The 21,267-nt window shown below is 35.2% G+C and overlaps 1 protein-coding gene and 1 long non-coding RNA gene across 2 annotated transcripts; both read left to right on the top strand.

Moving 5' to 3' along the window:
• The first annotated feature begins 1,096 nt into the window (after window positions 1-1,096).
• Window positions 1,097-20,731, top strand: tmem276b (transmembrane protein 276b). The gene is made up of 4 exons (XM_073837080.1): window positions 1,097-1,763; window positions 15,033-15,146; window positions 18,054-18,191; window positions 18,366-20,731. Exons 1-4 carry the CDS (start codon window positions 1,385-1,387, stop codon window positions 18,614-18,616), a joined length of 882 nt encoding a protein of 293 aa, XP_073693181.1. The 5' UTR covers window positions 1,097-1,384; the 3' UTR covers window positions 18,617-20,731.
• LOC141332009 (uncharacterized) lies at window positions 1,793-7,066 on the top strand. The gene is made up of 3 exons (XR_012355282.1): window positions 1,793-4,627; window positions 5,468-5,634; window positions 5,906-7,066. It is a non-coding gene; the product is annotated as an uncharacterized lncRNA (long non-coding RNA).
• Window positions 20,732-21,267: the final 536 nt, after the last annotated feature.

Raw genomic sequence — 21,267 nt, 5'->3', positions numbered from 1 at the left:
TTAAAAGAACTGTTTTATATTTGAATATATTTTAAAATGTAATTTATTCCTGTAATCAAAACTAAATTTTCAGCATCATTACTCCAGTCTTCAGTGTCACATGATCTTTCAGAAATCATTCTAAGATGCTGATTTGCTGTTCAAGAAACATTTATTTCTATTATTAGTATCAATATTTAAAACAATTAAGTACTTTTTTTGATGAGAAGAAAGAGCCAAAGATCAGCATTTATCTGAAATAAAAAGCTTTTTGTAACATTATACATACCATGCAAAAGCTTGGAGTCCATTTTTATTTTTATTTTTGGAAATAAATGATATTAGTTAATACTTTTATTTAGCAAGGATGATTGATCAAAAGTGATTATAAAGACATTTACAATGTTACAAAAGGTTTCTATTTCATATAAATGCTGTTCTTCTGAACTTTCTATTCATTAAAGAAACCTGAAAAAAATCTACTCAAATGTTTTCAACATAATAATAATACATGTTTTTTGAGTAGCAAATCAGAAGGATCATGTGACTGGAGTAATGATGCTAAAAAAAATAAGCTTTGAAATCACAGGAATCAATTATATTTAAAAATATATTAAAATAGAAAACAGTTATTTTAAATAGTACAAATATTTCAAACTTTTACTGTTTTTGCTGTACTTTGGATCAAACAAATGCAGGCTTGGAGAGAAGAGACTTTACTTTTTTTAAAATCTTACTGTTCAAAAACATTTAACTCGTTTTCTAAAGTAGGTAATTATAATAATTTTTTACACAGTAAAAATGTTATATACTGAATGCTTAAAATCTTTAAGAAATGTACTTAAACCTTTCCGAGACAGAAAAGGCATCCATTTCATGGAATGCCCCACCAATTAATAATGAAAGATGTTTAAATGTCAAGGACAGCAAGAAAACTAATAGGATACAGTATAGTCTTGAAGAAATATTTGAACAGCTGGTCGGATCTGTGATTCTGTGCTGGAGCTTGTAATCAATAAATGACCCTCTCATGTTTATCACTTATTCCTCGTGTTCCTGAGGCACCTAATTGGTCTCTTCTCAGTTCGCCGAGGCCCAAGAGGAAAGAGAGAGCATTGCACTCACACCAAGCACCACTCACTCAGTACTGGTCCTCGCATCGCCTCTCCTCTTCCCATCTCTCCCCCTCTCCTCCTCAACTCAAAAGCAAAACAGATGGTGGAAAAGCAGCAGCACATCTGCCCGGGCGCTCTGCAACAATAGATCGCATCGAGCTGGAGTCGAGCCTGGGCATGTTAGCGTCCGAGAGCTGCTAGAGATTCGCTGTGTTTTCTGGCTTCGCCTTTCACAACGGCTGCCGAGGGAGGACCGCGCGTCTGTCTGGGTTCTCCAACGAGCGGAGAAGATGGCCGCCATTAAGATTTTAACCAGCGCGGGGCTTTTCTTGGCGTTTTGTGCTCTGGTCTTGGTGGCCATGGCCATCTGCACCGATTACTGGTACGAGACGGATGCTCGGCGGCATCGCGAGCGCTGTAAGAACTACGCAAACAAGCGTAACGATCCCGGATACATTTACATCTCAAATCACAACTTGCCTCTCCAGATGCCTCCAAAGGGCTATGAGAGGAAAGCGACGGAGACGCGCGTCAAACGCCACGCTCCAGCCTCGGCGACGGCCATGGAGTCTCACTGTAGCCGCCAGTTCAATTCCACGATCTCCGGTCTGTGGAGAAAGTGTCTTCGCGAGGGCTTTGACCTGGAGACTGAGGATCTCATTTACAAAGGTGAGCTGCTTTCTGTTTTGACAATCACTAGAGCCTCGGTCCAGGCCGTTTTGTTTTGAAACCAATGGACGTGCACGTTCACCTAGGGGTAAATTTCCCACGATCATTTTCCTGGTTATTATCAATGCACTTGGCCATTGGATTATGGCTGGTTCTTCCTGTTTACACAATGCCTACATGACATTAACCTCCGCTTATTGGCATTTCCTTTATTAAATTATGTTACTGAGTTTAGGTGGAAAGCGATGTCAATAGTAAAAGGGAAACGGAAGGCCTGAATTAGATCATTGTCGCTATCCGAGGTGCTGAATTCAGCCTACCTGTGTCAAGTGTAAAGACAGCACAGATAGTTGCTTATATAGCACGAAAAGGTGCACTTACCGACTGTTTGATTCTGTATTGCTATATAAATGCATTAACGGATCAATGACAAATAAGGATGTTTAATATGATAAAGCAAATTATAAGAAGAGACAAGGAAACCTGAATGTTGTTTACACTACGCTGATTTGGCAGATTTTTTAAAAACAATATATGTGACCCTGGACCACAAAACCAGTCTTAAGTAGCTCAGGTATATTTGTAGCAATAACCAAAAATACGTGTATGGGTCAAAATTATTGATTTTCTTTTATGCCAAAAATCATTAGGATATTAAGTAAAGATCATGTTTAATGAAGATATTTTGTAAATATCCTACCATAAATACATTAAAACATAATTTCTGGTTAGTAATATGCATCACTAAGAACTTCATTTGGACAACTTTCAAGGCGATTTTCTCATTATTTTGATTTTTTTGCACCCTTAGATTCCAAATTTTCAAATAGTTGTACCTAACCTCCTTTTCTTTATCTCAGCCTGTTTTCTTTTTTGCAATCTCTTGGGTTGTATTCTTTTAAAAGGGTTTCTATCATGAAATAGCCAGTTGAATAAAGGCATTTTAATGTTTTTACACTGTCAGAAAAAAGGGTACGGTTGGGGTCCATTTGTGACACTTAGGGTACAAATGGTGAAGTTGTACCCTCGATGGTTCATAGTTGCACCTTAGAGTACTCATATGTACCATTTAGGGGTAAAAAAGGTACAGATATGTTTCCAACTGCCAGAGGGTCCACGTTTGTACCATTTAATCCCCAAAGAAAGGTACAATCACTTGTGTGACCAAAGAAGTAAGCCAAAGTGTATGAAATAGTCACCCAAAATTAAACATAGCAAGATAATCATTTTCATGAGTTGTTAGTTATTTGGAAGAGATGCACAAAATAACCAAATATGTTCAAGAGCCTTCATCTTTCTGACCAGTTCTGAACAGTACACACGCAAATTACATTTTAGTGTTTATGCAGAACATCAAGATAATAACTTTTAAACGTAAAGCATTTGTATTAAAGTAGGTCTGCATTTTTAATTGTAATTTTAAACTGATATAAGAGCTGTTTTAAGTTTTGTTTTTAATGCAGAGTTAAACAAATACACATACTAATAGTAATTAGCAAAAGCACAGTGTAGTATACAAAACTATTTAACGTTTATTAAACATTATATATGGTGTACTACTTTGCCTCAGTTCAAATACATATTTTCGAAGCCAGCCTTTTCGTGTCGTCCAATGGGATTGTAGCCCGCGCTGTGCATTTTGAAAATGAGATTGTGCGTGACGCCGGTTATTATTCAGGACATCATTCAATTCATTTCTGACGCTGTCGACGGAGACACGGAGGATCTTATTCAAAAACTGAAAGAAGCTGCCTGGAATACATGTCACTGAAGACGAAGCACAGAAATTTAGAGGTAAGTTTAATTTTAAGTACTGTGAAAATCTGTTGGTTCCCTTTCGATTTTTGTTAACTTGACATTGCGTCTGTAGCCAGGCCTAACGTTATCTGATGCGTGAGGAAAACCTTTCTTCGAAAACTGACCTGACAAAACCAACGCATTGCCATTACATTTTAAGCTTATTGTTATTATTACAATAATTTTTTATCATTTAGCCGGAAATTAAGATATAATTTTTCGCTTAACTCATACTCCACCTAGAGATGGCATGAGACGCTGACAAAACAGCGGTGAAACGGCCATAGAAACAGCTCAGGTCTATCGCGTTTGTGTACCATAGATTAATAAATTCAGTTTACCAAAATGTTCTTACTACTCTAATCTTAACGTTACGTTAACGTTAACTTACCCGTGTTTCCTTCCGGACACGAGCGAACGCCTTTTATTTTAACGCCTCTCCTAGTCTTTCTGGAATTATATACCTTACGATTATTATCCATGTTGATTTATATCAGTTTTGTTTGGTACATATTTAACTAACGTTATAAACGTAAATCCAGGAGAGTCCTAATTATTTGTTGTCGTATTGAGGCGTCGGTATCGAGCCCTTCCAAGGACAGCAAGTAAAATTGGTTTAAGTTACCATTATTTATCAAAACTCGAGAAATACGTTTCTAGTCTGTGAGATGCAAATTTAAATAATTTGGCTTTTAATAATACACTCTCAGTTAAAAAAAGTATAGTTCTCTGTTAGTTCGTTAAGTGTACATTTTGGTACCTTTTAGCTTTTGTACCTTAGGGTACTGTTCCAGTGACAGTATTGTACCTTTTTCTGGAAGTGTATAAGTACTAACTTATTCTGTATTTTTCTAAATTAAAGCAATGTTTTTATACTGATGAATGTCCATTGAAAAAAAGAGATTTTATTGTTGCTGTTAAAACCTCAAGCTCACACAGACTATGCATTTTTTTCCTTTTAGAAAATAAGGTGGATTTAACAAATTTGTACACAAGATGGAGGTGGTAACAGTAACACTAGTACCAGTGCCAGCAGAAGCCTATCAACAAACTTCAACTACAGAAATGTAAGTATAACACTGAGTTTTGTGTATTATATTTGTCCTATGTTTAACGGTTAACCGTATTGATTTTTTTAATGCCTGATGCCAATATTTTAAAAAGCAGGGTGGCCAGTCAGCACACACAAGGAAAGTTGGGAGAGTTAGAGTTAGTTTCATCAAAATTATTTTAAATTGTGTTCCGAAGATGAAGTCTTACTGGTTTGGAATGACATGAAGGTGAATAATTAATGACCAAACTAAACTTTTTGGCTGAATTAATGCTATAAGAAAGAAAATTTGAAAGACTAATAAGGTATCTTTAATTCTTTTTCTGTTCCCGGCTTGAAAACTTCGGGCAAAAACAAGGAATTCTCCCATTTTTAAACTGTCACCGATAGCAATGTAGTAGTAGTAGATTGCTGAAGTCAGTAGATTTTACTCAGTCAAAATACATTTATTACATTTAATATTTTGGCTTTTATCATTATGTTAATAAATATTGAAATTAATTAAAATATTAACAAAATTACAAATTTGAGCCAGGGAAGATAAGAGAGATGAACATCCTCAGGGGTCAGTGATATCACAGATTCTAAATCAGTTATTGGCTTAAAATGAATGTTGAATGTCGATATAAATAAACAGTATGCTATAATGATAATTTACAGTTAAAACAAATTTGTAGAAACATTGTAATTTTCTAAATCTTCAGGTAAACAAATATTTGTGCATTCAATCTTAGAAATATTTGTATATTACTAAAGGGAAATGGCAATGAAAGAATATTAAAATGTCTGATTTGATTGTTTTGAAGTATTTTTAGTTAATTTAAATGATTAACTTTATCTTTTTGTAAATTTTCAGTTGTGTGATGAAGCTGACCGAATGCATTCATCGCCTGCAGTTTAAGCCGGCACTTCAGGGATGGCTTTACCAGTATTGTGCCCAAGGTGCTTCAGCTTGTTCAAAGAAATGCTCCGTTGGACGAAGTCTACAAGAAGCAAGAGAAAAGATGCTTGCAGAAGATCTAGGTATTTACATAAACATAGTGGTTTTGTGATTATCTATTTATTGATTATCTATTAAGCTTTTTTAAATGATATTTATAAATGATATTTAAATGTTTTTTCTTTGTGTGAAAAAAAATCTTCATGCCTTAAAATTGCTCGAATGTAACTCTAGACCTTGATTGGTTACAAGGTAGTTTATGGCAAAATTTTCACATTATTTGTCTTAAAACATTTAAAACAGCACATTGCATTGTTTTACTGATAGATTTTTGATGTTTTCTTTTCTTCTCAGTGTGATGCTGATACTCCATACCCAACCTTACAGTTGGCAGAAACTGACTGGAAAATGGCTTTCTCCAAGAGGGTACAACTTTTCAAAGTGGATGGTGTGGAGTTGTGCAAGGAACTAGGAGTTGAAGAAAGGATCACTACAATGCACAGCCTTCAGTGCTTACTATTGTTTTCAACTTGGCTTGTCCACCCTACATGAAGAATTCACTGACTTTCTGGCAGCATGCCATAGCAAAGATAACTGAGGTGGGTGGCAAGCCCCTTCCAATATCTATCACCCGAATAATTAATATCCTGTGTTAAAATGCCAAATATACTGATACACAAGGGTGAAGATTTCGACATTCAGTGTTTCAAAAGTGATTTAAATCCTATACATTTTAAATGTCAACAGTGTATATATATAATGTGGCAAGTTTTTTTTAATACCAGTGTTGTATGATTCACAGTTCCATGCATACGCAGTAAAAGTTGACTTTGAATGAAGTGTTATAAAACCAGGGCAAGAGATGGACTTTCAGGCCCTTGCCGTGTACTCTGCTTATGATAAATAAGTAGTTTGTGATCCTCAAGAATGTTTAAAAAGTTCCAATTAGTACTGTGTATTAGTGTAGTACTGCGTTTGGTAAAAATGGGTTTGTGATAAAAAGAATTTACGCATATAAAGTTACAATATGAAATGTGTACTGTTGGAAAAGGGTTGTTTTTTATTCTTAATGTTTAAAACATTTTTTAGAAAATGTAGAATGCAGTAGAAAAATTTACTTAATGGGATGTATTGATTATGAAAAATTTAATATTATGCTTAATATTCTTGATATTTCCAATTTTATAAAATGTTTAAAAAAAGTTAGAAATAGTATAAACAATTGTTTTTGGAAAAAAGAATTGCTCAATATTTGCATTCTTTTAAAACACATTGAGGTAGAGCTTATTTTGTGATAAAATGTTAGGGTATAATCAATTAATGAAATGTGTACTGTTGGAAAAAATGTTTTGCTTTATAAGAACAGTTTTGAGTATGAAATTTCTATTTATTTTTTTAAGTAAAATTTTGCAATATGCATCCTGTTATGACATTGTGATAGAGTTTAAAACATTCATCCTGTGAAAAATGTGAGAATGTAATGTTTTGAATGTTTAATAAATGTGATAAACAGCATCCTGGCCTTTTTAATGTGTTGTATGTAGTACAGATTTGCCACCATAAGGTACAAAAGGCTTGTCACTGGGGCAGTACCCTTAAAAAAGACAAATTTGTACCTTTTTTAAAAGTACATTATGGTACCATAGCACTAAATGGTACAATTTAGTCAGCAAAGGTACATATTTGCCTTTGTAAGGTACATACTGCAAGGGTACAGATATGTACCCATGTGAAAGGGTACAACGGGTGTACCCTTGAGGGTACTGCCCCAGTGACAAGCCTTTGTACCCCTGAAGGTACAAATTTTGCACATTTTTTCTGACAGTGTAGGTGTGTATTGGATCACTGTTTTTATTGTTTATTCTATTCCTGTCAAAAACACCTTATCTCACAGAATTTCTGAGCATACAGGATTTTCGTTGTTGGTTGTTTTTCAAAAGAGTGTATTGTCTTTGACTCATATATTTCTGGATGACAATGGCAAAGTTTAAGGCTGCTCTGATGCTGAATGATTTACACAGAACAAGAGCAGCAGCAAAAGTGTTATGTAATGTATGTATTCGCAATCTAGTATAATCTACATGCTCAGGGTTGATGAAAAACAAAACAAAATGAGCAATCTTTACAGGAGGAAGGACAGTGAAGTGTGGCATATAAATGTAGTAGCAGGGAATATGAGTACTGGTTTTGTAAAACAAATTTTGACCTACTCAGATAAGGAATGCCTAGAACATAATAGTTTATCAGATAACATTATCCATAAGATGATTAAACTTAAGCAAAATGATTATATTTCACTTAACCTCATCATATGAATACTGATCTCATATATATGAGGCTTACAGCAGTCCTCTCTCCCATTTGGTACAGTATTCTTTGATAAAGATCTCATTCCACATTATGTTCAGGCCTTAAAGTGTGATGTTTTACAGCGGCCATTTCTCTTGCTGGGTTGCAAAGAGAAGGAACGCTGCTCACTTGACCATATCTTCATCAATAATTTGTTCATTGATTTTCCCAGGCCACCCTAAGTGGCTCTGTAGATGTCATGAATGATGAAGTAGTGATGGTGTGCAACCACTCCAGTTAGACTGTGAGCCAACACCCAATACATTGCTTTCAGATTTATATTTCCGTTTTATTAGCAACACAATTATTTTGTGAGTTCACATTAGGCAACCAGAACGTCGTTCTTAATAATCAGTGATACTCTCCTGAAACGAACTAACATATTTAGTCCTAAATTAAAAAACAGGACAAAATAGATGTTTACTTGTCTTAACAGTTAAAAAATAATAATAACTGAGCACTGTAAATCCACCTAAGCAAACTGACAGTCCTTAGAGAACTAGAACAGACTAAATTCAGTGAATACAGTACGCCATGTGTCCTCTTATCCAAATTTAAAATGCTTTAAAAAGCTGAATGAGACTAAATGTCTTTAGAGAGTAATTTTCAGTAGCAATTCCCAATAGAAGCATTAACATCATTAAAATGTGCTGTGTGAATTTGATGTTTTTATGTGATCTGCAGGGTTTTGTTTGCTTTTCTTTTGTTATAACTTTAGTTCACCAATTAGTTCGAAGTCTCTTTGTAGTTTCCATCAGATATCACAGATATGCTTGTGCTTTTCATTGTTTACACAAATAAGAGTTAAAACCATGCATTTTCTTTAGCAGAGGATGAACAGTTGAATGTGCAAAGTGTCTCTGTGACAGATTCCCGGGCTTTGATGTGTCTGTTTGTGATTATGACATAGAACAAGCTGTCACAATATATTTGACACACAGATATGATAAACATGACACAACTGCTCAGCTCACGCACAATGCCTGTACAAATCATTGCCCCACGGAGCTGTACAGAAACAAACTCAATGCATTTTGTGTCTTTATAGAACACCTTAATGAATCGATTTAACACAGTCCAGTTTCTGTAAAGACTGTAATTAAATGGTGTCAGATCCTTGACCTCTCCTCTGTTGTTTAGTCTAATCTCAGCTTTTGACCCAACATGCTTCTAATGACAGAGAATCCAGTAAACCATTTTTACACACTCAAGTGCAAATTTGTGCTTTATAATCTGTGGTGAATCAATCATGTTTAAACCAGGCGTTTTGCTGTAGCAGGATGTGGTCATGCTCTGATGGGCTATGAGAACCAATTTGTTGTGTGTTTTAGTCATTCAGCTGACTGATGTTGCTGAAAGCCAGTTTCTGCATCATCAAACCTCTCAGATGAATATCACTGCTATTAGTGAAGTGTAAACATGTGATTAATATCATCCTAGATTACCACCCTGCAGATGTTTCCTAATATCCTTCAGGTTGCACTTATATACTGCACATGTTAGAGTTTTTGTCTGGAGTCTGGTCTCGTTGCTCAGCGTCCTGGTCTGGATCTGGGTCCTGGCTTATGGTCTCAGACAAAACCACATGGTCTCAGTATATTTTCAACATACTAAAGGTGTTTTTATGTCAGCCAATAAAATGTGAAATACTTTTGATTTAATTATCATATTTGTAAAAAAAAAAAAAAAAAAAAAAAAAATCTACTAACTTTGACTTTTCTTAGCGATAGATGCTATTTACATTAAGTGCAAATAGCAATGAATTCTATTTACACCAAGTAAAAATATCAGTAGTTTCAGCAATATGCTACACAAAGTGTGAATAGTGATAGATCCTATTTACACTATGTAAAAATAGGGGTATTTTCTTTGCAATAATAGTAGTTACATGCTGTTTATGCCATTTAGTCCAAATGGTGGCAGATATATGCACCTCAGTATTATAGTACATCATAAAACAGTATGCAATAATAACATATTAAGTGTAAATAATCATTTTTATTAAAATTATTAAATGGATGCCGCTTTGGGACCATAAAGCCCTCCCTTCACCAAACCCTAACTGATAAACACCCGTGAGGCATGTTATTTTCCACATTTTGATTTTTATTGAAAATAAATGACTTTTTAATGTGATATGTGATATGTTTGGCAAAATGTGGATTCGAACTTGGGTTGATCACTCGCTGTTGTATAATGGCCATTTTTTTTTTATGTTATCTAACCCTACTATACATTTTTGGGTGGAATTAGTGTAAATAGCTTCTGCCAACAAGGCTGGCTTTTTGCACTTCATTTGATTTGATTTTGAAGGAGTAGTTTGACCCAACTAGCCATGCTAACCTTTATGTCTGGCATCAGGACAAGCATTGCACGTTATAATACTTATATTCATTTTAAAAAATGCTTTGGGAAACTTGTTGGGTTTTAACATTTATCGCTGACATTTATTTTACGTTTTCTGGTGATGCTGATTGTTTGAATAGACTGAATGGACTACAACAGGTTTAAATGTGTCTAAGGTCAGAAAACATTGTAATTTTCTTAGAATATACAATTAATATTAGAGTAATTTGTTAATGTTTTGGAAATTATTCATTCGAAGCAGTTCTGAGCTCACTTCCAGAACAAAAATTTACAGAACATTTACTCACCACCTTGTCATCTAAAATGCTCATGTCTTTCTTTCTTCAGTCATAAAGAAATTATGGTTTTTGAGGAAAACATTTCAGGATCTCTCTTCATATAGTGGACTTCTATGGTGCCTGTGAGTTTGAACTTCCAAAATGCAGTTTAAATGCAGCTTCAAAGGGCTCTAAACGATCCCAGCCGAGGTAGAAGGGTCTTATCTAACAAAACAATTGGTTATTTTCTAAAAAAAAAAAGAAAAAAAAAAAGTGCATTTTATATACTTTTTAACCTCAAATGCCTGTCTTGTCTAGCTCTCCGATGCGTATGCAAACTCAGTGTAATCTGGGTCAATACAGTTAGGGTATGTCGAAAAAAATCCCATCTCATTTTCTCCTCCAACAAAATCGCTCTACACCGCTGTTTTTTCTTTTTTTGTAAAGGATGTTTGACTATAAATTGCACTTTTTAAAATTTTTTTTTAGAGAAGACCGTTTTACTAGATAAGACCCTTCTTCCTCGGTTGGGTTTATTGCCCTTTGAAGCTGCATTTAAACTGCATTTTAGAAGTTTAAAATCACGGGCACCATAGAAGTCCACTATATGGATAAAAGGTTTAAAAGAAAGACACAAACATCTTGGATGACAAGGGGGTGAGTAAATTAAATTGAACTGTAAATTTTTGTTCTGGAAGTGAACTTCTCCTTTAAGGTCTGTAAACCCCTTCCTTGCATAAGCCTACTCTGCTCTGCAAGCGAATCATGCCCACAGCTAAATTTTAGCTGCTAAACTATAAACACTTAACAAGACAATAATGCTGGATATGTTAACCAAGTGCTAACATGACTAACTGATGAACCAATACAGTTTGTGAACCAAAATATGTCTAAGTTACATTCTTTATTATTAAACAAAGTAATAAGAACAACGACAGTCTAGATGAATCAACACATTCTTAGCAAATATTGGGTTCACAGTGAATTTTCAGAACTATTTCAGTTAGACAGTGATATTGTGTTTTACCTGGAAACCTAAAGTTGTACTAGGTATACATTATGTATTAGCACAAAAAAAATTGATATTTTGAGCACTTAATTGAAAATGTACACATAGCGTATTAATCCTACTTACAGGTTGTTGTGGTTCAAAAACACTTGTTGGTCCAAATAAAGAAGGTACAGACTTATCTTTCATCGACAAGCGGTTAGTGAAGATTAGAGAAGCAGTCCTCTGTAAAATGACAAGCACACAACAAAAGGTTTGAATTGTATTGCTGTGGTATTGTGGAACACAGTGTCTTCTCATCATGATGTAAACACACTAACTCCCGCAGGTATTTGTGGGGTGTTTGGTTCGTATTTCGTGGGCAGGTGGAAATTATGCTAATGTATTACAGAATGACGTATATAGGTAACAGGCAGAAGATTTGAAAATATGACGACTTGTTAAGGTGCTTCAGAGTCTATTTTTTAATAGACAATATCTTTATTTATCGTGCACTTTTTTGATTAACAACTTTGCAGACTGTTTACATTGAAAGGATAGCTACGTTACAAACAGCAAAAAATATTTTTTTCGAAAAACCCATATGACCTGTTTTTTAATCAGTCAAATTATTTTTTTACAGTGTGAGTGACAATGTATAGAAAATGTACTGTTTATTGTTGGGATTCTATAGAAGCTCATTTCTGCTAAGAAATAAAGGTAATTGTGAATTTTTATCTCATAATTCAGACTTGCAATTTAGTTTCGTGCAATTCTGAAATTCTTTACATTTTGCAATTCAGACATTTTCCACCATGGAATAAAAATGTAATGGTAATTGCAAGTTTTTTCCTTGCAATTTTGTGTTTATATCTTACAATTCAGACATTTCCGAAATTGCAGAGTAACATTTCACAATTCAGGAAAAAAGTCTGAATTGTGAAATAAAAAATTGCAATGACCTTTTTTCCATGGCAGAAAAGGGCTTGCATAGGAATCTGAAATACATTTGGCTGAGAAAGTTCCACCTGTCACCAAAAAGGCAAATGCAACGATTAGGGATGTGCACGAGTACTCGATTAATCGATTACTCGAACCCATCAGCGACGATCGAGCATGAAAATGACGATCGATTGACTCTAAAAAATTTCAGGGCTTCAGTTGCCGTTGTTTTAAAGTAACGGGAGAAGCGCATCCACTACTTTATCATTGGCACGTAGTTCAAGCTCACATGCATTTTGTGTAGATAAATACAATTTGTAATATAACATTTACATATTTATGTATCTAGGCTATGTGATTAATTTTATATACAATGCGTCATGTAGAAAAAGCGCTTCAGCTTCACCTCATGCTGTTATTTCTTTTAAATGTTTACTGTATACTGTGACGCAAACGCCCTGCCCCTTGCTTAAACTCCACCCCTGATTAATCAAGTACTCGTTTCTCAAACCTGTGGATTATTCGAAATGAAATATGATCAGAAATGCCCATCCCTAGCAACGATATACACAGCTATACCTAAACGCAGCTAAAACCTAAAGAGATACAGAGCCATCAAAATAGAAACCCACTCCATGTCTTTCATCACCATCACCTAGTCTAACAACTGGAAGAGTGTCAAACCATACCACGCACGTTGCAACACTTATGAATAGAACATGAATGCCTGCTCTGATTTATGCAAATCAATCCCAGACCAAATCATCAGCTGGATGAAAGCTAAAAAATAATGTTGATGTGGGGGAAAGAACACAAAGTGTACCTTAAAAAACCCTGCGTAGCCTGTGACGATTCAAATGTATTTGTTATGCAAGTCATTGCAAAATTTCACGCTATTTGCTTTACATTTGAGGTTTCTTTGATAAAGATTTGAATTTTTACCTTATTAAGCCTGTTTTTTGTCCAGAAGGAGGTAACCTTATGAAAGAAAATGACTGTAGACTGTTTCCAGCTTCATGAAGTGCAAGTTAATTACTCTGAGGTTTACACTCGCCTGTTCAGGATTCATAAGATTGAAGCAATTAGCACTATACACACACAACACACTCACACTTATGTAATTCATGATGACGCAAAATCTTACAGTACCAACCAAAAGCTTGTCTTTTATAAAAGTAATATGTAATGTTATACTATTGTAGTATATATTACTACAAAATAAACATGAATGAACATCAGAAGGTATATTGTTTAAACCGTGGAAAGACATCAATACACACCATATTAACAAGTCCACCAAAGTTAATCTACTCTCCAGTCTGGTTTGTTTGTCGGACAAGAATGGCAGATTCAGGCAATATGATTGGTCAGATTGCCTGTCAATCATGACTATCATATTGGCTGTTTATTAGTACTTATGAAGCACATATTAATGTCTTATTCTGCATGACCATATTTTAGATACCTTAACCCGACCCCATGCCTAAACCTAACAATTACATTACAAACTATTAATCAAATTAAACTAAAGAATCAAATTAAGAGTTTATTAAAAGGAAAACTCTTAAAGGATTAGTTCACTTTCAGAAAAAAAAAATGTACAGATAATTTACTCACCCCTTTGTCATCCAAGATGTTCATGTCTTCCTTTCTTCAATCGAAAAGAAAATTATGTTTCTTGAGGAAAACATTTCAGAAATTATCTCCATATAGTGGACTTCTATGGTGCCCCCAAGTTTGAACTTCTAAAATACAGTTTAAATGCAGCTTCAAATGGCTCTAAACGATCCCAGTCGAGGAAGAAGGTTCCTTTTTAGCAAAATTATTGGGCATTTCCGAAACTAATTGACAATTTATCCACTATTTAACCTTAAATGCTCATCTTGTCTCATCTCAAATTTGGGGGCACCATTAAAGTGCATTATATGGAGAAAAATCCTGAAATGTTTTTCCTCAAGATCATAATTTCTTATCGACTGAAGAATACATCTTGAACATCTTGGATGACAAGGGGGTGAGTAAATTATCTGTACATTTTTGCTCCTTTTTGTTCCCTAATCTAAAGTGTTACCAAGGGATTTATAGACAGTGCACTCTCAGAAACAAAAGTACAAAAGCTGTCACTGGGGTGGTACACTTTTGTACCTAAAGGATCTATATTGGTACCTTAAAGGTACGTATTAGTACCCAAAATGTAGATATTATTACCTAAAAGTTACCACCCTGGTGACAGCCTTTGTACCTTTATTTCTGAGAATGAAATGTTCAAATGAAGTAGGTTTGTTTTCAAAGCCTGGTTCTCTAATATTACATGAGAGTAAAATCAGTATGAAATGTAACTATGACATTTATGACCCTGTGCATTTGATCATGCGTGCTTAATTGCTCTCCAGGAAATCGTTTAATTAAAGTGAATACAAGCATGGGCCTCTTGTGGTATTTTGTGATCACAACAGACCTGCTGTTCCTCAGGAGATGAAAGCCTTGGACTGATTTGCTTTTCCTAAACAGTCACTGAAAATGTCATTAATGAGTATACTTCTGTACTTCTGTTTGATTCACTGTTTTGTTGAAATAGGGTTGATTCAGAGATGCACCCCTGTGAAGTATCATTACACCTCTTCAATCCTGCCTCGAAACCTTCCTGTCAACATCACCAAGACCATCCGGCAAGATGAGTGGCATGCCCTGCGTGAGTCTGACAGGCTCTTTTTTACATGTGTCAGATTTACAAAATTCATGCCTTGGGGTTTGATCCGTTCATTATTGTGTAAACAATTGTCTCTGTGATGTGCATGTTCAAATGCAATATTTATGCAACACACTTTTACTTAGACTGTAATTGATCCTTTCCTAGTTGTAGGAATATTCTGGAAAAATATGATACTTTTGCCTGTGACCCTACAGAGGACAAACAGTTTGTAGAAACTCAAGAGATCTTATGTACACTAAAAAAGATTATTTCAACAAAACATTTTATACTGCCTGGCAGCCCGTACTGGCAAACATACAGAATACCCACTGATTTGAATATTTCCTGCCTCTTGTTTTACTTTTTTTTAAAGAAATTGTTACTTTTATTATTAAAGGAGAAATTCCATTTCCAGAATGAAAATTTCCTGACAATTTACCCACCCCCTGTCATCCAAGATGTTCATGTCTTTCTTCAGTCGCAAAGAAATTAAGGTTTTTGAGGAAAACATTCCAGGATTTTTCTCCATATAGTGGAATTCAGTGGTGCCCAATGGGTTGAAGGTCCAAACTGCAGTTTCAATGCAGCCTTAAAGGGCTCCACACAATCCCAGCCGAGGAATAAGAGTCTTATCTAGCGAAACGATCAATCATTTTCTTAAAAAAATTTAAATGTATGTACATTTTAACCACAAATACTTGTCTTGCACTAGCTCTGTGATGTGCATGCAAGTCTTCACGCATTGCATAATCAAGTATTATTATAATTAGTTTTTCATATGTATACATTAGTTAAAAAAGGTAGGGTAGGGTGAAAAACTCCATCTCATTTTCTCCTCCAACTTCTAAATCGTCCTACATCAGTGTTTTACCTTTTTTTCTAAAGGGTGTTTGACTTTCTTTGCATGTTCGCTTTGTAAACACTAGGTCGAAACTTCCACTCATGTCACGCATTACCTTTTTAACGTGACAACATAATGCAAGACGAGCAATTGTGGTTAAAAATATATAAATATGTATTTTTCTAAGAAAATGACAGATCGTTTTGATAGATAAGACCCTTATTCCTCGGCTGGGATCATGTTGAGCCCTTTGAAGCTGCATTGAAACTGCCATTTGGACCTTCAACCCGTTGGCCACCATTGAAGTTCACTATATGGAGAAAAATCCTGGAATGTTTTCCTCAAAAACCTTAATTTTGATTAACTTCTTGTTTATCCAGAATCCTTAAAAAAGTGTCACATTTTCCAAAAATATTTTAATAGGCACAACTGTTTTCAACATTATCAGTAAGAAAAGTTATTTTTGAATGGTAGTGAATAGACAAATTACTTTGTTCAAGATAAATAAGCAATATCACACGAGTAGATGTGAGATACGGCTGTATACGGCACTGCTCTGTTACTAGTCTGAAAACATCACTTTAGAACTAGTAACAAAGGAACGTTGAGTTGCTTCATTGAAAAAGTATTGTATTAAAATCTCACTGTGTTACGTATAGTACAGCGAGAGATGGACTGAGCGATCATGATTACCTGCATCTGATACAGCATTCATTCTTCATTTTCACGTGTTTATTTTTCAGTATAAAAGTCTTTACTGCTGACTCGTAAAACATTCTCTTGGCGGTACAATGTAACTAAAATTACCTCACGAACACAGGCACTGTTTCTCAATACTAAACACTTTTAAATACTACTATTATTTATGTAAAATATTATTTATTGAATAATAATATTTAATAAACAACAACAGCCATCATAAAATTTGCTAGGCAATTCAGTCAAACGTACAAAGACAGCACTCTGATATACAGCATTGAATGATGAGGTTTTGCCAAAACTATTTGGTCTGGACCAAATAATAGTTTAATGAGACCAAAGACTGCCCATTAGATTTACCCAAGACAAATTATATCTCATGTTTAACCACTATAGAGATATCAGAGCCAGCAGTAAATTCCAGAAGATCTGGCCGAGGTGAGAGTGCTCTCATGCAGAACGGGCGTTGATCCAGAGCTCTCATGTCTGAAAACATCAACGCAGATTTTCACATAGACATCATCTTTATTACCAAACTGCATATTTGAACTATAAACAAGTACATTCTGGCCTGAAAACCTCTTAAAACTACATTCCATTAAACAAAAACAGTAATATTTATAAAATGATACTGGATTTGTGCATCCGCCATGACACTCGCTGTAAGAAGTACCGCAAGCAGACTGATACGAATAAACTGTGAAACAGCTGTTGGAGTTCTGATATCACTCTAATATCGCACTCCCATCAGCCAATCAGATTCGAGATAAATGTTTAACCCAACCTTCTGGGTAGTTTTATTTACCTCAATGATTGCTGGCTTAAAATGGACCTCAAAAAAAAGATTGTAAATTAAAAATCAGACACATAATTACTAGAGGTATCAGCAATAATCAAAAGGTGTGAACATGTATTAATAAGCAATTTAAAAAATGTTTATTATATAATTATTATAAAACCATATATATATATATATATATATATATAATTTAACATATAATTTAAATTATAATTTAACATATTAATAAATGTTAATTTTGGGTTCATTTTAAACAAGAATTATAGTATTTTTTAAGCAATAGTTGAGTTAAATAGAACTACCCAGAAGCTGGGTCAAAACAACTGGATTTGTCCATATTTCATCCAGCGCTGGGATGTTTTTAACCCAACATTTTTTAATGTGTTGGCAAGATTTTCCTGTATTTGTTTCATTACTGCCCTTGTAGTATGTGAAATAATAATAAAACGACCTTGATGAATAAAAGAAACGCACTGAAAGTGCAAAAGTAAATTTTTAACATGCAATAGATGCATACAAGCCATGAATGGTAACAAGCAGGGCTTAATGTTGGCATTTTGTGCTGCAGATCTGCGGAGGATGACAGCAGGTTTTGTGGGCATGGCTGTCTCTATCATCCTTTTTGGCTGGATCATCGGAGTTCTTGGATGCTGTCAACAACATGATCTCATGCAGTATGTAGCTGGACTACTCTTCCTCATGGGCGGTAAGAGACAAAGTGTGCATTTGCCCTTGTGTGAGATAAAATTTCAATTTTGTCGCCATCTAGTGGCTTTTTTTTTTTTTTCATATAACAAGGTGCTCTAACAGATCATAAGCTTTGCATCCTATATTTCATGAATGTTTGATGATACATCTCAAGTAATTTCCCCTCTGACAGGAACCTGCTGTATTATCTCCCTTTGTACATGCGTGGCGGGCATCAACTTCGAGTTGTCGCGTTACCCACGTTACCTGTACGGCCTTCCAGAGGACATCAGTCATGGATATGGCTGGTCCATGTTCTGTGCCTGGGGCGGACTGGGTCTCACCCTGCTAGCCGGTTTCTTATGCACGCTGGCCCCTTCTTTAAGCAGCCCCTTGGCCCGCACCACAGTCCACAAGTCCAGGCACGAAAATGGGACTGTGTGATTGATCAGAGACTTCTGGAGCAACACTGCAGCACATGTATACAGCGTCTACGTAAGGACAAAGCATCTGGCCTCTTCATCATCATGCAGTATATTGACTGGATCATTCCTCTTTCCATGTTCATACGACTCCAGTGGCTTTCGGGCTCTTGTTGATCACCGTTGTCAACACCACTCGTGTACACCGTCCATTTGTTTAAAAGGTTGAAGTCTGTAAACACTACAAATGGAGAAACAAGCACAGACCACCGAGCATCTTCCACCCTCTCACATCTCACTCTGGTTCTTCGTGGCACAAAATAAAAATAAAAAAAAAAAACAATGAAAATGTTCACTGCTCTGCTTCACGATGGAGAAGCGAGCTGGAGGCGACTGTCTTCTCTCCAAGAGGATTCAAAATGGTGCTCTCTTTTCAAAATCACACAACTGCACAGAAATCTTTTCAAAGACATCAAGAGGACAAATAAATCCACGGTTTTTCTTACAGCTGACTGACGGTGTGAGCCTGGAGTGAAGAGGAAAGGAGAGATAAAAATATTTCTGTCGTTCAAGCTTTGAGAAGCACATTTCCCAAGGCCTCAAAGAGTCTGTATGTGTAAAAAATTCTTTGTTTTGTCTAGATTTCAGGTCTATTTGTATGAAATTATGCTTGGGATACAAATGGAGCCTCTTTGTTATGATTGTAACGATCAGTGACCTGGCCCTGGTCTGTGGTAGCTTGGGGGATCTGACCAAATTTATTACTAAATGGCATGTGAATTACCAACGTAATTGAATATTTGTGGTGGTATTTCTGAACATCATCTCTCATGAAGCCTTATTGCTGTTATGAGCACAACATGATTAGAATCAGAGTTGTATGAGAGCTCAGCACCTTCCAACCACAACTGAATGTTGGTCTAAATACAACTAAAGCTCTGGCTGCACATGCAAGTTGAAAGTTTTGAAGGAAATTCAGTGTTGTCCAACCACAAAAAGTGATGTGAGGTCTAAATACTGAAAGCGTAATGTACAGATTTTAAATCAAGACGATGGATTGCAGGTTGAGGGTTTATTATGCTCAACTAAATGACACACAAGCTACAATGTTTACATCATTTAATGTTTGTACTTAGATGACTCCAACCAAACAATATTTTAAAGACCCCAACAGGCCTGGAGGCTTCAATCTAGTAATAATCTAGTATTTTTTTTAAGTGAGTGTTTCCACATTATCATAAATAATTCATATCGATTCTTCTCTCACCAATGGATATTATTTATTGAGGATGCTACTGTGAAAAGCACAGTTACCATAAATCATTTACCAACGCCTCACATGTCTTTGCCAAATGTACATTCATAGACCTCCACAGAACCCAGATCAATTCTTGAGCACAACGTACTGATGTTGATATTCACGGTGGAGAAACGCAATAGATAATAAGACTTTAAGGACGGCAAATACTGTGGATGTATTCCGAGTGCATATTTTGGGAACTAGGAATGTGTTTGTATATTGTGATTTGAGGGAAACTGGGAAGCCCGGTCATTTTTAGGGTAAGGCTTACAGCTGATTGGCACAAACATTTTTGTCATAGACATAAAATGAACAAAGCCAAAAAAACAAATCCCTTTAGGTAGATGGGAAACATGTTTTATTGAGTGTGATCTTTCTGATGAACTGCAGATCAGGTATTGACTGAAAATATAGTGGCAAAGAAATAATGAAGACCACTTTGAAAAAGATTTGTGTTAAAAGTCTGAAAATGTGAATGTTTTGGACAGGATTCTAATAATAAAAAAAAAAAAATTAAAAAAGAGCACAAGAACAATGTGGAAAAAAGCTTTTCTAATAAAAGCAGCTTCAGGTGTTTTGTCACTTAGGAGAGAAATCAGACATTTGTACAAAAGCTGCCATTTTCTTTGGCAGCTGAAGTAGCACCACTTTTTTATTTATTTTTGGGTATGAACTGTTTTTACGGGTTCATTTCATAATTACAGCTGGAGCAAACAAGTATCATTGTCTCGCATGCCGTCATATTGATTCATTTCAGTGTATTTAGATTGTGTCAATTTTTTTAAATGACTTTTATTTTATGAAATAAAATGTTAGTAGCATTTCATCATGAGGTACTTTATTTATTTCATTCTGTTTTTATTAAAATAGTTTTGAATGTGATAGCCCACCTGGGCTTCAGTTTGACTTAATCAAGCCAAGTACATGCTTGGTGTAAAAAATAATAATAATAATAATAATAATAATAATAATAATAATAATAATAATAATAATAATAATCCTGAGTACATAAATGGAGGCATATATGGAGGAGGTTGGTCATGTCTAATACACTTTCTATACTGCATAGCTATATGTTCACAGTATTCTAGACAAATTTCACATATAAAGGCAATGTTGCAGGAATGTCTAGTGTAGTACCTAAATATAGTTCCAGGGCACCACCTAGAGGATCTTTGTGGAACATACTCACTTTAAACCCTCATTTTGAATACATTACAGAAATGTCTTTGTAAAGTCAAACAGTCAGCATTCAACACCCATAAATCAGAATTACAAGGTTATCATAAAATAGCAAGAAAGTAAATCAATATTGGCTTTCCATTAAATGATTCAACAGAGATCCTCCCCTTTATGCTTTCCAAAATGTGGCA

Source organism: Garra rufa, chromosome 3, assembly GCF_049309525.1.
Source record: "Garra rufa chromosome 3, GarRuf1.0, whole genome shotgun sequence".
NCBI lineage: Eukaryota > Metazoa > Chordata > Actinopteri > Cypriniformes > Cyprinidae > Garra > Garra rufa.
The sequence above is the reverse complement of the archived record's forward strand: the minus strand, read 5'-3'. Positions and strand labels throughout refer to the sequence as shown.

Coding starts and splice junctions, on each gene's coding strand:
- tmem276b (XM_073837080.1), top strand. CDS start 1,385: ATGGCCGCCATTAAGATTTTAACCAGCGCGGGGCTTTTCTTGGCGTTT. Junction 15,147..18,053: donor AGATGAGTGGCATGCCCTGC/GTGAGTCTGACA, acceptor TTTGTGCTGCAG/ATCTGCGGAGGATGACAGCA. Junction 18,192..18,365: donor ACTACTCTTCCTCATGGGCG/GTAAGAGACAAA, acceptor CCCCTCTGACAG/GAACCTGCTGTATTATCTCC.